Source organism: Podarcis gaigeae (genome assembly GCF_964106915.1).
Source record: "Podarcis gaigeae genome assembly, chromosome: 2".
NCBI classification, from domain to species: domain Eukaryota; kingdom Metazoa; phylum Chordata; class Lepidosauria; order Squamata; family Lacertidae; genus Podarcis; species Podarcis gaigeae.
In genome coordinates, this window is record NC_139679.1 from 106568455 (window position 1) to 106585002 (window position 16548).

Genomic DNA, 16548 nt, shown 5'->3' on the forward strand with positions numbered 1-16548 from the left:
ACAGAGCCTAGGACTTGCCGATCAGAAGGTCGGCAGTTTGAATCCCTGCGACGGGGTGAGTTCCCGTTGCTCGGTCCCAGCTCCTGCCAACCTAGCAGTTCGAAAGCACGTCAAAGTGCAAGTAGCTAAATAGGTACCACTCCTGTGGGAAGGTAAGCAGCGTTTCCGTGTGCTGCTCTGGTTCACCAGAAGCGGCTTAGTCATGCTGGCCACATGACCCGGAAGCTGTACGCCGGCTCCCTCGGCCTATAGAGCAAGATGAGCGCCGCAACCCCAGAGTCGGCCACAACTGGACCTAATGGTCAGGGGTCCCTTTACCTTTATCTCTAGCACTAATTACAATATGTGGGTCCTCATAAGACAAAAAGCAGAAGTAAAGAAAAACCTTAGCTTCTTCATATTAGGTTAATATCTGTCTCTTGTGTGTTTAATTATAAATAAAACAACTGGACTAAAGACATTTTCCTTTACTTCTGATTTCTGCCACCCACATGTACCAGTTAATGCTACAGAATCCCTTGCGCCAAATACATTCTCCACAGAAGAACAAATCAGAAGATAAATCTTTGGCCACAATGATTGCAGATTTTATTATTCCACAAGAAGAGGGAAACCAAGTTGCACACAAATCTCTGCACTGGAAGGCTAACCAACGGCAGATGGGTAAGAGCACATGCAAAATGAAAACAGAACAAAAATCAACACCAAACATGTCAGGCATCGTGAAGTCTAGCAATGAAATCCAACACTTTCACACAGCCCACCTCGACGGACTATCAGGGAGTAGCTCCTTAAGGATGAGAACGGCTAAAAATATCAAATGTGTTATCATACATTGTGTCTTGCTTACTGAGTTGCCTCTCTGCACTAATTACAGGCTATCTTGCAGAAGGAGGCAGTTCAGGGTATGCAGATGCAACTTGGAAGTTTCTCTTTGACACTAGAGGAGCCCACGCCGCTTGTTTTCTCAGCTAATGGACGGGTTTTGCAAAGAGCCTCTTGGGACTCTGCAGGTCCATTTTCTTTCTGCAACCCCCCTTTTGGCCCAACCATACCTAAGAAAGTACCTGTACTTGAACAGTAGCCATTGTTATTGCTGTAGGTTTGTAGGGGGTCAGTCTTGGGGATGGTCGAGATTCTCTTCTGAACCAGCGATCCTGGCACTGGGGAGGTTTAGAATCTAGTAGAAGAGGCTGCTGAACTGGTCTGACAACATAATGGCCTTGGCTGGACTGTTAAGTACCCGCAGGGCTGGATTCACCATTAAGCAAAATACGCATGTGTTTAGGGCATCAAGGGAAAAGGGGCACCATGGAAATTCCCCATTGCCGGATTTACCATGGACCAAATGGTCAGCTGAACCAGGTTCCACAAAAAAGGCCTCCAAAATAATTGAAAAAAATACATATCTATGTATATACAATAATAAAAAATAATAATAACAACATGGTAAAAATAGAGATTAATGATTATTGAATGAAGATCTGATCAAACACTTTGCATTAGAAAACACAGGAGAAAAATTTTCAAATATAAATAAAGTGGAAGTATACAAAAATAAACATTGTTTTCCATATTACCGTAGGCTTCATTTCATTTCAAAAAATAAAACTTAATTTTATGGTTTTATCATTGTTTATGTTTTGAATTAGATATATAAGGGGGCACCAAAACCTTTTAAGTGTCCAGGGCCTCTAAAGGTCCTAATCCGGCCCTGAAGCACCGTCATTTACATGTCCTAAGAGACTGCCATAGATACAAATGGGTGGGTCATTTCCCACCTCACCTGGCTGGATGCCATGTCATCCTAGGAAGGGGAGTGTTAAGCCAGGGGAGTTGGTTCTGGTGGGTGAGTTTTATCTGAGGCTGGAAGCTGGAGAGACAGAGATACGTCTTGCTCTGTGCGTGGGGCCCAAACCGGTCACTTTGGGTCTTCTCTGGAAACCTAATGGGGAAGCAAGATCTGTTGGACTGTTAATGCTGTGAGTCCCTCCATTCTATGCTTAGGTTGGATATATGTGCAAATAAAACCACACATCCTAAAGACACCAGTCTCCACTGGCCTTCATTCCAAGGAAACCAAAAGCTGGGTCAGGGCTGGAACGCCTGGAGTCTCTCACCTCTCAGAGATTGGGGTGTGTGCAATATTTCACAGGCTTTTCCATGGTGTTGATGGAGCCTGCCATTCCCGCGTGGTTCAGACTTTCGGCCTGTGACTCCTGGGCATGCTGGCCCACCGTGGGCACCAGAGGACTTTTCATATTCGGAAGGCTAGAAATTCTCTGGAAGAGGCCCAACTTCTGCAGGGCTTCATCCCTAGGGGACCTCTGGCCTCCAGGCAATGGCAACGGATGCTTATCTGTTCCTACAGCATCCTCTGTTGGCCCTCTGACAGCAGTAGAGCTGTCAAGGTGTTGGAGGAAGCGAGAACGAAGCTCTTGGACGTTGACTCCTGACCTCATTATTGTGTCAAACTTCCTGAAGTAAGCAGGGTGAGATTCTGCCAATCTATGAGGCCCTCTGGATTTGGGAGAAGAAGGGTTGGGCCTGCTCCTCCTCGGAGTGATGTCAGCTGATTCCTCCGAAAGGGACTTGGTCATTTTAATCTTGGAAAGGGCAGGGCGAGGAGAACTGGACTTGGCTGAGGCTGCCTCCACAGACGTACTTTGAAGCATCCTGGAATCAACACTGTCTTTGCATTGGTCCTCAGCACCTGCACACACAACCAACGCGAGTGAGGAAAGTTGACTGCAGAAAGTCACAAATGCTTCAGCTGAGATTCCTGCAGTGCTAGATCAACCTTGTGGATTCCTTCCAACTCCACAATTCTATGATTCTAAGGAAAGAGGTTGGAGGTTTCCTTAAGAACTCTCTCCCTCCCAGCCCGGCCAGATATGGTCCACCCCAACGTACTGGTTGTGGCAAATGCATTTGCTGCAGCTATGTGAATGCTACACCAATGGTTCCCGCAGTAAGCACATCAAGCATGAAGGCAGAAAGCAGAGGGGCGATGATGACTGGATTTCAGATCTAAAGCAGGATTCCCAAAACTGGTACCCTCCAAAAGTTTGGGACTACAATTCCCATCATCACTGCCCATTGCCACTTGACTTGCTGGGGATGATGGGAGTTGTAGTTCAAGGACAGCAGGCTGGGGAAAGCTGATTTAGTGGGGAAGGATCCATGTTTGGGGCCATGTGTGTGCGACAGAGATGCACCCATCTACTGTGTATGTGGGCTGAAGTTGGCAGTTGCCTGTTGGCAGTTACCATTCTAAGTGCTAAGGATTAAAGATTAGGCATGGAATGCCAAAAACGTCATTCCCACTAGTTTGACTGGAAGGCAGTGTGCTAATGGGGGCCTAGGAGGCAGTAGAGGAGCAGAAATATACCCCCTCACACAGGCAAGCGACAGAAAGGACTGTAGGCATCAGTGAGCATGGGATGTGGGGCCGGAGAAGTAAGAAGATGTTGATTTTAATGTGTTAAATGAAAACCACCAGCCAAATCACAGCTGCAGGAAGCCACATGAGAATGGACCTCGCTACACCAGCCAGCTGGCCTGTGTGCTGTAGATCAGGGCTGTGGAGCCTTTGGTCCTTCAGATGTTGCTGAACTACAGCTCCCATAATTCCTGGCCATTGGCTATGTTTGCTAGGGTTGATGGGAGATGTAGTTCCACATTTTCTAGAAGACATCCACAAATCTTTGTTAATGGTTTCATCTCACCTAGTGGTTCTGCCAGTTCCTGATGACTAACTTCATCCTCTTCTTCTTTTGCTTCTTCTTCATCATCATCTAAAAGATCCTCATCCAAGGAGTCAATTGTCTGCAGCAAGTTCTCTAGACATTCCTTCTCTTCTGGGCTTAGCCCAGAGAAAAAATCTTCATCGTATTTTGAGGTGCCTTCAGAATGAGGTACAGGGCCCAACTAAAGGCAAAATAAGAAGTCTTAATACAAGAAGCCAGGATGAGGAGGGGAAACATAACTTCTCAAAGCCAAGAAATAATACTGCTACTTTTCCAATTAACCAATGGCAGATCCATGCCATACATTTAAAGCACATCCAAAACACATTTAAAGCACCTGACTTCTCCAAGAATCTTGGGAGCTGTAATTTGTTTCGGGTACTGGGAATTGTAGCTCTTGGGGGAAACTACAGTTCCCATAATTTCTTTTGGGGGGGGGATCTGCTACAAGGCTGAGGAATATGGGAGGTAGCTGACAAGGGAAAACATTTTGGGACAGGGGTAGCTGAGAATAAGTAACACTGAACAATAAATTATTGTTAGCTCAAAGTCCTGAATCAGTACTGGGTGTGAGCTATTGATCATGGTGTACCTTTGTCTCTATTCAATTCTCTGCTCTAAACCTAAACTCATTTACTGATTCCACTGAGACTTTCAATGTACAGTCGTACCTTGGAAGTCGAATGGAATCAGTTCCCGAAGTCCATTCAACTTCCAAAACATTCGAAAACCAAATCTTCTGGTTGCCTGCAGGAAGCTCCTGCAGCCAATCAGAAGCCGCAAAAGCCCTGTCGAAGGTTTGGGTTCCAAACTAACATTTGCAAACTGGAACAATCACTTCTGGGTCTGCGGCATTTGGGAGACAAAATGTCATTCGATATCCAAGGTGCAACTGTAATAGGAGTGCAATTGCACCTTTGCACCCTGATCCTATGGTCTCATCAAGATGGCTGTTATTGTGTTTCAGGAATAGCCACGATCCTGGAATGATGAGCAGGATGTCAAGTCATCTGGTCACACCATTTTTGGTCTCGCATAATTGTACCACTGTAGATGCACAACTTAAGTATCTTATGCTAGGACTGCCATATTTCAAGAAGTGAAAATCCGAACACTTCTGATATGAGCTGCCATATTGCCTGGGTTTTCCCCGGACATTTTAACTGATTTTTGAAAATTTCACCCAGATGCCATTTTCGATGGGCGAATCCCAGCTATGTCCAGACGTATGACAACCCTGTCTTATGCCAGGGCAACACAACTCCCAGCATAAGGCACCAGTACAAGGGTGACACAGTGAATACCCCCACTCACTGGATCATCACCTTGTCGTGTTGAGTGGGCTTGCATGTTCCTATGACCCTTGTGAGCGAAGCCATCAGGAATCTCGTACTCCCAGCAGGGTCACCCAAGGCGGTAAGGTCAAAGGGAAGGAGCTAGACAAAGAATGATCCAAGAAGTCCTCAACGGCAGAACGGGCGGATGATAACAAGCAGTATGTTACAACGGCTGTGAAGGCGGATGAAGGCTGCAGCAGATAGGAATCTATCGGTTTGTCGTGACTACTTCATGCCATCAGAACAGAGCCCTACTGCGAAGACTGTGCGTTGGTCAGCGTTCACTGATCTACACACATAAAACAAATTCACACACAGGCGTCTTCCAAAAACCCAACCCAAACCCCAAAAGGCCCATGGCGATCGACAAATGGTAACAGGGGCAGGATCGTGAAATCTGGAAGACCCTAGTCATGGACCGACACATGGGCGGTGGATACAGATTCAGTCGTTCTGACTCAAGGAACGAGGCAGTTGAGCAGCTCAGCAGCTGTATCCATGACTGAGCAGCCCCTTTTAGGATCCACTCAGCTCACCCCGAAAAGGGGGACGGACTAGAAAAGGTGCCCTAAACATAGTCTCCCTTTTTCCCTGACTGGATTATCAACTCCCGCCCGGAAACCAATGTCCCCACTGTGCAAGGACGTGTGGATCCAGAATTGGCCTCCACAGTCACTTACGGACTGATTGTTAAAACCGTGTTTATGGAAGACAATCTTACTCGGCTACGAGTGATCGCCAAAGAAGAAGGAGGAGGAGGAGGAGGAGGAGAAGAAGAAGAAGAAGAAGAGGCCTGTACAAGGGATATTAAGTGGAACCTCGGGTTGCAAACGTGATCCGTGCGGGAGGCATGTTCGCAACCCACAGCCCTGCGTCTTCTTGTAGCAACTGTAAATAGTGTGCATGACACGATTTGGTGCTTCTGTGCATGTGCAAAGCATGATTTAGTGTTTCTGCGCATGCGCGAGCGCTGAAACCCAGAAGTAACCCGTTTCAGTACTTCCAGGTTTGGCGTGTTCGCAACCTGAAAACACGCAACCCGAGGTATGACTGTACATGCTCATGACTGTTAAGGAAAGTGAAAAATTGTTTAATTCTCCACCAGTCTGCAGAAATGGTGTCCCCCCCCCTCCCACAGTACAGCTGCAGGCATCTTGTGACTCTCTTATCTGAGTTGCTGGACAAAATAGCACATCATAGCACTGGGTAGATAAGGACTCAAATTACAGTACAGCATTCATTGTTGTGGAGTACAGGATAATCTGTTGGGAGACTGGAAACTCTTGGAAATAACCTGTGAAAATGTGTAAGGCTTTGAGAAGAGCTTGTCTGAGAGAAGATGGACGACTTGCAAGGCTTCTTAGACTCGGAGAACTCTTGGCAGTTGCAGGACTTTGTTAGCATTTTGCACTTGCTATGCCGACTCTGTCTCAGCATGGACTTCATAAGCTGGCATGCTCTCCAGGCTCAAAGAGTAGAATTTCTTGTAGCAACTGTAAATAGCGTGCGTACATTGTGTGCGCGCTTGTGTATGCTAAGTAAAAGCTACCTCCGCTACACAATTGTTTCAGCTCAGCTGAACATCTGTAGCACACACCCAACACCCAACAATGTCCTGCACACCAGAGAACACAAGACAAGAATCATAGGACACCCTGAACCCTGACACGCGCTTATCTGATCATAATCAGAACAATTATGATGCTGTGGTAATTATAATAATTAGGCAACTGGAAGAAAATACGGCTGTTTAGCAATAGCTCTATTAGGTAGGAGGAAACCTGTGTGGCAAACATTATTTGAATCAATATGTCATTCCCAGGAGCAGCACTGTGGTGAACTGGTGTCAGGTTTTATAAAAAGCCATCGCTTTGGTTTGTCCTCTCCACTTCCTTGTGTACATATAGTTATTTTAATTCTATCATTCTATCATTCAACTTCATCACCTATTTGTCAAGAGCAATTTTATTATTTGGCTAGCCTGTCCTATCCAGCTGCATCTCTTTTCTCAGGCCTGCTTCTGGAGTGCATTTGGACTAACAATGGCTGCCAAGAGAATTTGCTTGTCAGCCTGGACCCATTCGCACTTCCAGCTTGGTTGACTAAACGTTTACATGTGGCATTACTGACGATAATAACAATTAATTGTGATTAATTCATCGCCTTCTGTAAATAATCTCAAGGTGATGCACAATGTACAGCTGATATACAGTGGTACCTCGGGTTACATACATTTCAGGTTACATACGTTTCAGGTACACACACTACTAACCCAGAAATAGTACCTCAGGTTAAGAACTTTGCTTCAGGATGAGAACAGAAATCGGGCTCCGGCGGCGCAGCAGCAACAGGAGGCCCCATTAGCTAAAGTGGTGCTTCAGGTTAAGAACAGTTTCAGGTTAAGAATGGACCTCCGTAACGAATTAAATACTTAACCTGAACTTTCGAGGACTGGGGAAAGTTCATGGTTTATCTGAAAACTATATGTGACAAACAGACAACGCTAGTGGGTTTTAAGGAGGCTTTGTGATAGTACAAGGTATATTGTAAAAAAGAAATAGAGAGGGAAGGATAATATTAAATTGGCAATATATAAAAAATGCGTGAAGATAAGAAAAATGGACGATTGAGGGAGGTGCTGGTGGAAGTTCAAAAACAGGAAATCTGTAAACACGGTTGTGTGGATTTATTTGTAAAAGAAAAACTTAATAAAAATGTATATAAAAAAAGAATTAAATACTTAACCTGAAGTACCACTGTACATGAAATACAAAGCCACATATGCTTTCGCATTTACTGTATATTTTCCTTCCCCTTAAGACAATCCACTCCAACATGGCTTGATAACGCTTCATAAAACCAAAGAGCAACCCCCCTACCTGGCTGGGAATGATGTCAGGGTTGGCACTTGGAGAAAGCGTCCCATGCATAGCTCTCCTTTGCAGCCCACAGACAACACCCTTGCTCCTTGTACACTTGGAGGGTTGTGTGTCTGTGTGCACCAGCTTATATTATATGAATCTGCCTTGTGCTGTCAAACCGTTGGTTCAACCAACTCAGTACAGTAAACTCTGACTGGCAGAAGCTCTCTAAGACAGGTTCTTTGCCACTGAGCTTAAAAAATACAGACCATGAACAAGACCACTGCACTCCACTCCTAGCCTGCTTCTCCTTCCCATTTAGGCACTTTGAGTCTCCGTACCTGGATGAATTTCCTTGCTAACCTAGCTAGTGCTTATGTAAGGTTTCAAGTAAAGGTAAAGGGGACCGCTGACTATTAGGTCCAGTCGTGGCCGACTCTGGGGTTGCGGCGCTCATCTCGCTTTACTGGCCAAGGGAGCCGACATACAGCTTCCGGGTCATGTGGCCAGCATGACTAAGCCGCTTCTGGTGAACCAGTGCAGCGCACGGAAACGCCGTTTACCTTCCCGCCGGAGTGGTACCTATTTATCTACTTGCACTTGACATGCTTTCGAACTGCTAGGTGGGCAGGAGGAGGGACCGAGCAACGGGAGCTTACCCCGTCACGGGGATTAGAACCGCCGACCTTCTGATCAGCAAGTCCTAGGCTCTGTGGTTTAACCCACAGCGGACCCGCGTCAGGTTTCAAGTATAAGGGGTAATTTTGCCCAGGTTAGTGGGTGCTATTTCATACAATGCAGTTGTTTGCTTGGGACCCCAGCTGTGGTGTAAATCCCTCTTTGCACTCAGCAGGTGCAAACTAAGAGTGGACCTCGGTTTTTGTGACTGAGAGATGTAAGGCCCAATTCCTGCTCTAGGTCTCTTGTGTGTAAACTCTAGCTCCTTTATCTGCAAAATGAGAGACACCACTTCCGGTAGTTTTTCCTGAGGATGTTTTTAAACAGGCACTTTGCCCTCTGAAAAGCAGGTGGTGATTAACAATAGTCAGTCCACATGGAGCATTGATGAAACGAGGGTTTGACAAGCAAATGTGTGGGTTTTGCTCATACCTCAGGCGGTGCTTCCTTGTTCTTTTGCTCAGTGGTGAGCTGGAGGCTTGCAGCTAAATTGTCAGTGTCCATTTCCTGTCACCACAGAAGCTGCTTCATCAAATCTTCATGTTATAGGAAAAGAACAGGAAGGGAGCCATTGAGCTGAAACTGTACCAAGGGGACTCACGGTCCACATTCACAACTATGATACCGCTTTAAACAGTTGTGGCTTCCTGCAAAGAATTCTGGGAGCTGTAGTTTAAGGGTGCTCAGAGGAGACTCCTGTTCCCCTCCCAGAAGTGGTTTAACCAATCAATCCTTCTTCCCAGGCAGCTCTGACAATTGGATCTCTGAAAGGGGAATAGGAAGCTTCTAACAATTCTCAACACCCCTAAAAAACTACATTTCCCAGACTGTTTAAAGTGGTATGTTAGCCCTTTAACTGCATGGCATGAGTGTGACGTTGAAAAGGACCCGATGAAATTAATTAACCTAAGTTGATTGTGTCTATTATATTCAGTGGGTCTAATGTTGGATGCAATCCCCAGTATTTATGTTTACCTTTTTTATTTTTATACAGGGATCCACAGAAAAGAAAAGGGGAGGCAGTGATGTGCAGTTAGTCATCGTCCTTTCAAGGCCAGGAGTGTGTGCACTCGGATAACTGGAGGGGAACCAAGTGTGTGGGAAGACAGAGATTAAAATGAAGGTCTAAAAATATCCAGTTTCCAAAACAAAGAACTCTCAATTGTTTCACAGATCCCACGACTCAAAGAAATCAGGCAGATTAATGCTGCTTATGCAAATATGCATATGTATTTTTGGAAAGATTGTGGGGCTGTAGAATTGTTGTGGCACTGCTGGTTCTGCGGGGCTGGTTGTTTTAGTTTGTATGTAAGAGAACATGTGGTTCTTGGGGCATCTCTGTTGTGTTTTATAAATCTTGCTAGCTTCTTTGAGGATTCTAGCTGAAAAGTGGGGTGTAAATCTTCTAAAACAACATGGCTGGCCTCAGCCCAGAATATCTGAAGGAGCGTCTCCACCCCCATCGTTCAGCCCGAACACTGAGGTCCAGCGCCGAGGGCCTTCTGACGGTCCCCTCGCTGCAAGTAGTGAGGTTACAGGGAACCAGGCAGAGGGCCTTCTTGGTAGTGGCACCCGCCCTGTGGAACGCCCTCCCATCAGATGTCAAAGGAATAGACAACTGTCTGACGTTTAGAAAACATTAGAAGGCAGCCCTGTTTAGGGAAGTTTTTAATGTTTGATATTTTATCGTGTTTTTAATATTCTGTTGGAAGCCGCCCAGAGTAAGTAATAAATTATTATTATTATTATTATTATTATTATTATTATTATTATTATTGTTATTGTTATTGTTATTATTAACAACTTTTCCACCATACTCTACAGGCTAGCCTTCATCAACCTGGACCCTTCCTAATGTCTTAGACTACAACTTCCAGCAGCCCCAGCCAATTCTGGGTCCCACATTCCTGCTATAGCCCCTCAGTTGGCATATCTGCAGTGCAGGATTCCACCCTTAATAATAATGAATAATAATACATTTATTATTTATACCCCGCCCATCTGACTGAGTTTCCCCAGCCACTGGGCGGCTCCCAATCAAATATTAAAAACAACAGAGCATTAAATATTTTAAACTTCCCTAAACAGGGCTGCTTTCAGATGTCTTTTAAAAATAGGATAGTTGCTTATTTCCTTGACATCTGGTGGGAGAGCGTTCCACAGGGCGGGCGCCACTACCGAGAAGGCCCTCTGCCTGGTTCCCTGTAACTTGGCTTCTTGCAGTGAGGGAATCACCAGAAAGCCCTCAGCGCTGGACCTCAGTGTCCAGGCTGAACAATGGGGGTGGAGACTCTCTGTCAGGTATACAGGACCGTGGCCATTTAGGGCTTTAAAGGTCAGCACCAACACTTTGAATTGTGCTCAGAAACGTACTGGGAGCCAATGCAGATCTCTCAGGACCGGTGTTATGTGGTCCCGGCGGCCACTCCCAGACACCAGTCTAGCTGCCGCATTCTGGATTAATTGCAGTTTCCGGGTCACCTTCAAAGGTAGCCCCACGTAGAGCACGTTGCAGTAGTCCAAGCGGGAGATAACTAGAGCATGCACCACTCTGGCGAGACAGTCCGCGGGGAGGTAGGGTCTCAGCCTGTGTACCAGATGGAACCGGTAAACAGCTGCCCTGGACACAGAATTAACCTGCACCTCCATGGACAGCTGTGAGTCCAAAATGACTCCCAGGCTGCGCACCTGGTCCTTCAGGGGCACAGTTACCCCATTCAGGACCAGGGAGTCCTCCACACCCACTGCCCTCTGTCTTAGTTTTCCACAGAGGCTGGGCAGAAGCACCAAGTGGGTATGGAGCTTGCTGGAATCCCTGAAGCCTGCAGTGATTCCTTCTCAACCTGAAAATGAGCCGGTGCTAACAAATAAACCAGAAGGCTCCAATACTCTCTCCCAAAGGAAACCAGTTCTGCAAAACTTTCCACCTTCGCCACATCAAGCAGTTGGTCCCTTACCTTTCCCGCCCCGACCTGGCCACAGTGATCCATGCGACGGTCACCTCCAGGCTTGACTACTGTAATTCACTCTACGCTGGGCTGCCCTTGAAGCTGTCCCAGAAACTCCAGCGGGTACAGAATGCTGCAGCGAGGCTCCTCACGGGGTCTCTGCCATGGGAGCATATTCACCCAGTGCTTTTCCAGCTGCACTGGCTCCCGGTGGAGTACAGGGTCAGATTTAAGGTGCTGGTTTTGACCTTTAAAGCCCTTCACGGCCTAGGACCCTCGTACCTACAAGACCGCCTCTCCCAGTATGCCCCACGGAGAGCCTCAAGGTCCATAAATAGCAACACCCTAGTGGTCCCAGGCCCTAAAGAAGTTAGATTGGCTTCAACCAGAGCCAGGGCCTTTTCAACACTGGCTCCGGTATGGTGGAACGCTCTCCCTCATGAGACCAGGGCCCTGCAGGATCTGATTTCTTTCCGCAGGGCCTGTAAGACAGAGTTGTTCTGCCTGGCCTTTGGCTTGGAGCCAATTTGATTCCCTCCCTCTCTCTCTTTTTCCTTCTCCTGTGATGAGGCTGCATTTTAATATTTTAATGTTTCAATCTTTTAATGATGTATTTTAATCTTGTTTTTAAGTTGTATTCATTCAGTTTGTTTTTATTATTGCTTGTTAGCCGCCCTGAGCCCGGCCTTGGCTGGGGAGGGTGGGGTATAAATAAAAATTATTATTATTATTATTATTATTATTATTATTATTAATTATTAAAGCTGTTCTGAATCTCTCATCTACTGTGGTGGGTTGGTGCGGAGTCTGTGCATCAAAATTGTTGGCACCCGTCTGCCTCAAGAGAGAATAGAGTGCGCCTCCGGGGGTGAAGTCAAACAGCTGCATTAGCAGCACTGAAGTGATCTCCCCAGAGTGCAAGCCTGGGAGGCAATGTGTATGCAGGGCCTGGGCTGCTCAGATGACAAGATCTGCCCCCCTTCTTGGCCTCACTGATGTGGTCCAAAGGAAAGGAAAGCAATACATTTTTCACCAGCTTGGCTGGAGTAGTTTCCAGAAGGAAGAGCACAAGGCGCCATCTAAACATCTTAGGGCAGGGGTCAGCAAACTTTTTCAGCAGGGGGCCGATCCACTGTCCCTCAGACCTTGGGGGGGCAGACTATATTTGGGGGGGGGAGAGAAATGAACGGATTCCTTTGCCCCACAAATAACCCAGAGATGCATTTTAAATAAAAGCACACATTCTACTCATGTAAAAACACCAGGCAGGCCCCACAAATAACCCAGAGATGCAGTTTAAATAAAAGCACACATTCTACTCATGTAAAAACACTGATTCCTGGACTGTCCACGGGCTGGATTTAGAAGGCAATTGGGCCAGATCCAGCCCCCAGGCCTTAGTTTGCCTCCCCATGTCTTAGGGACTCTACTCCAGGTTTGTGTAGTTTACTCCTTAGCCTGTTCTTCTTCTGAAGATGTCCCACAAGGCAGTGGAGGTTTAGGACCAGAGTTTTCCTTCTCCTAGGTGGGCTACCTTCCCAAGTAGATGAGCCCTGTCTGCTCCTCACTTCCCTCTACAGCACATAGCTGTCAACGTTTCCCTTTTTTTTTTTTTGAGGGAAATTCCCTTATTCCAAATAGGATTCCTCGCATGAAAAGGGAAAAGTTGGCAGCTATGCTACAGCATGTGCAGAAACTGCCTTCTTGGCCATTGGACCCACTATTGGTCTTGTCTGCTCCATCTGCCAGAGCCTGTCTCCACATGCAGGGGAAGTCCGAAACTCATCAAGGGTTTGAGACCCACCAGCTACTCTCACCTGGGTTAGTGGGCCAGTCAAAGCCGTTCCCGAGGTGTGGCTGCTGCCACATGCCGATAGCTTCTAGGAGCTACAGGTGAGCGGTGCCTGGAAACCAGTGACACCCAGCAACATTGGACCTGCCTCATGTGTCCCAGAACATTTAAACTTTCTTACTTTCCTGATAGCTGCCAACCTTGCCTGCCAGCTCAGAGCCCAATGAACTTCTCCTTTTTTCTTTTCTTTTCTTTTTTTTTTGATCTGCCTATCTCGTTCCTGCCAGCAGGTGACATCCACCGATAAACGTACAGTAATTTGTTTCCTTCTCACAACAGAGACACACGTTATCTTTTTCCAGCGTTCCAAAGCAGCCACAATATTCCCAAAGCTGGTGTAGCTGGTGGGTGCTGCTTTGAAGAATATCTGTGCTGATCAGGTGCCACCGTTGCCATTGTTCCGTGAATGGCACCAGTATTTATCGCAGTGACTGTGAATTTCTAACCAAGCGCATCCTAGATACAAAGGGCAAGCAAAAATAAAAAATGACTCAAAACACCTATAAGCTAGGATTATGTGAAACAGGCATAAATATAAATCACTGGGGTTCCCCCCCCAAAAAAGTGCTTATAATGAATAGATTGGTCATATGGCTTTTACAGAGGAATTCTTTGTTTGGGCCACATTAATTGTGCTACCCAGTTTCTCTCTTTCTCTAGTAATTACCACTATCGGCATGTGCCTCCCCACCAGAAGGCTGCCCACAAGTGCTGGGGGGGGGGGGGAGAAATTTCCCACCCCTGGGATATAGGATATGGTAGAAACACTAGCAGAATGTGAGACTTGTGGGTGGCATAAGAGATACCCTGATAGAACATTCTAGAATATGCCAGTGCAACAAACAGAGAAAGAAAACAGAAAGTGTCTTTTAAGGCGGTGCTTGCCAACTGCTGATTTTATAAATTCTAATAGCTAGATAGATAGATTTAAAATCTGCTGCCCACTTGACTTGCATAGGAGCCAAAGTCCCTTTGACCCTCCCCAATAAAATATTTGAGTAACCGAGGGCCCCCCCCCAACTTGATGGGCATTGCTGTTCAAATCATCTGTGTGTTCCGTGTCTTGCAATTGATTAAGCAGGGGTGGTGGTGATATTTTATTCAAGTTGGCACCCCTGTTCACTTGCAATCTAAGAACGTAAGATGAGCCCGCCCCCGATTAATCAGGGGCATATTTACAGTCAAGTAAATGCTTTTAACTTGATTAATCTAACCAACCAATGATTCAACATTGCAGCCCTACTAAATGCAAGATCTCCACGAGGCTTCGTCCCAACGGTTGAGAACCTAAGAGGGGCCCCACCGCTCTAGTCCCCTGTTCTCACAGGGGCCATCCGGATGCTTGTGGGAACCCCTCTAGCAAGACCTAAGCACAATTGCACCCTCCCCACCTGTCAGGAGCATTATTACTGCCTCTCTGTGTGGAGGCAGAGCATAGCCACCAGGCCTAGCAGCCACAGATAGCCTTATCCTCAATTAATTTACCCCATGGTAAATTAAGGCCCAAGGGCTGCATCCGGCTTAATCGCCTTCTAAATCCGGCCCGTGGACGGTCCAGGAATCAGAGTGTTTTTACATGAGTAGAATGTGTGCTTTTATTTAAAATGCATCTCTCAATTACCAGTATTTGTGGGGTCTGCCTGGTGTTTCTACATGAGTAGAATGTGTGCTTTTATTTAAAATGCATCTCTGGGTTATTTGTGGGAATAGGAATTTGTTCATTTTATTTTATTTTCAAAATACTGTCCGGCCCCCCACAAGGTCTGAGGGACAGTGGACTGGCCCCCTGCTGAAAAAGTTTGCTGACCCCTGATTTACCCAGTCCTTAAAAATCCTGAAATTCGTTAGATCCAGCTAAAAGGCAGCCCAATTTCTTTTTTAAAAACTTAACAGTGTTACAAAAGTTCCACCCAATTGTTTGGATAGCCAATCAAACAGCACTTGGTGCTCTGTTTTCTCTGCATGGAAAGTTTTGCTACTCCTGGATGGCACAGGAATGTCGCATTTGTATCACAACCTCAAGGTTTTTATCCTTCTCCCCAGCTATGGACGTAGCCGGGGTGGGTGCAGCTGCCCTCTCTAAATCAAGTAAATAAATAAAAATACTTAACCAACTGACCAACTGCATTGCAGTTAACTCGGTTTTGCCCCCCCCCCCAACATAAAGCCTAAAATAAATCCTGGCTATGCCCATGCCCCACCTCCAACAGCCCCCTTTGCTTGAACTGAAATTGAAATATAATAGAAAGGGAACTCTGAGACGGTCTTTCTGCTTACCAGCCTGTCCTTAGCCTCCTCTGTTTGTTGGAACTCAGGTGTTGGGAGACCAAAGGAGCTGTGGCTAGCAGTTTGTGGTCCCTCTTTTCGTTCCCCATGGAAATGGGCGACCCTGCCTGGGATTGGTCCTGGATGGATGGAGAGCTTTGTACTGTACTGTTTGTTTGGACTCTCAGTGGCATGCAAATAGGTTATTTCCTTATTGAAGCACCCAAAGGCTGTGTCAACAGCACAAGTGCTGCCTTGCCCTTCACCCAGGCCCGTTCCCTTTAGAAAGCAATGGCCTCCCCTCTTGCGCAAACACCTCAGCCAACCTAGGGTGGAAGGGCTGAAAAGGAGGGGAAAGCCTAGCGGTTGCAGGTATCTTAGCTACCAGACCGCCCAGGGACAGGAGAAATTCTTTGTTACCGTGGGAACAGCAAGCTCCTTCACGCCATTGCGGAACTACCACCTCGGCTTAAGTCAATTCAAATATCATATAAAAGGCGCACTCTGACATTTCACAACGTAGGGGGCCTTGAAGGCAGCGGGCAAGCGGGGAGTCTCTCCCACCTCAATATGCCTTTCTTGAGTGAAGGATGCACTCTAGGCCCATCAAAATCAGCCAGATAGCATGAGCCATTATAAACTTAATTGCTTTGGATGCCATCCAGAATTATCAATGTCGAAGCTCAGGCTCATCTTCTGCGAGCTTAGCAGCCGCCTTTTTTGTACGCGTAGCCTGGTTTTGTGCCTTGAGCACAGGGATGAGCGAGCTGAGGGCCACTGGCACCTGTATCTGGCCCTTGAGCCCCTCCCCAAGCTACACATCAGCCACACTCATCCCCACCCAGACTACATAGCACC

At 46.5% G+C, this 16548-nt stretch overlaps 1 protein-coding gene across 13 annotated transcripts; it reads right to left on the bottom strand.

Moving 5' to 3' along the window:
• Positions 1 to 571: 571 nt before the first annotated feature.
• LOC310837871 (uncharacterized protein) lies at positions 572 to 16518 on the bottom strand. Of its 13 annotated transcripts, none has more exons than XM_083725075.1 (5): positions 13547 to 14288; positions 9601 to 9703; positions 9058 to 9161; positions 3729 to 3930; positions 572 to 2713 (listed from the first exon to the last, which is right to left on the bottom strand). In XM_083725075.1, the coding sequence occupies exons 3-5, from the start codon at positions 9127 to 9129 to the stop codon at positions 2124 to 2126; spliced, it is 864 nt and encodes a 287-aa protein (XP_083581201.1). In that variant the 5' UTR covers positions 9130 to 9161; positions 9601 to 9703; positions 13547 to 14288; the 3' UTR covers positions 572 to 2123. The 13 variants fall into 13 exon arrangements, 11 of the variants coding, with proteins under 11 accessions (XP_083581201.1, XP_083581199.1, XP_083581198.1 ...); XM_083725073.1 differs by having other exon boundaries at positions 13391 to 14288; XM_083725072.1 differs by lacking the exons at positions 9601 to 9703; positions 13547 to 14288 and adding an exon at positions 15703 to 16499.
• Positions 16519 to 16548: the final 30 nt, after the last annotated feature.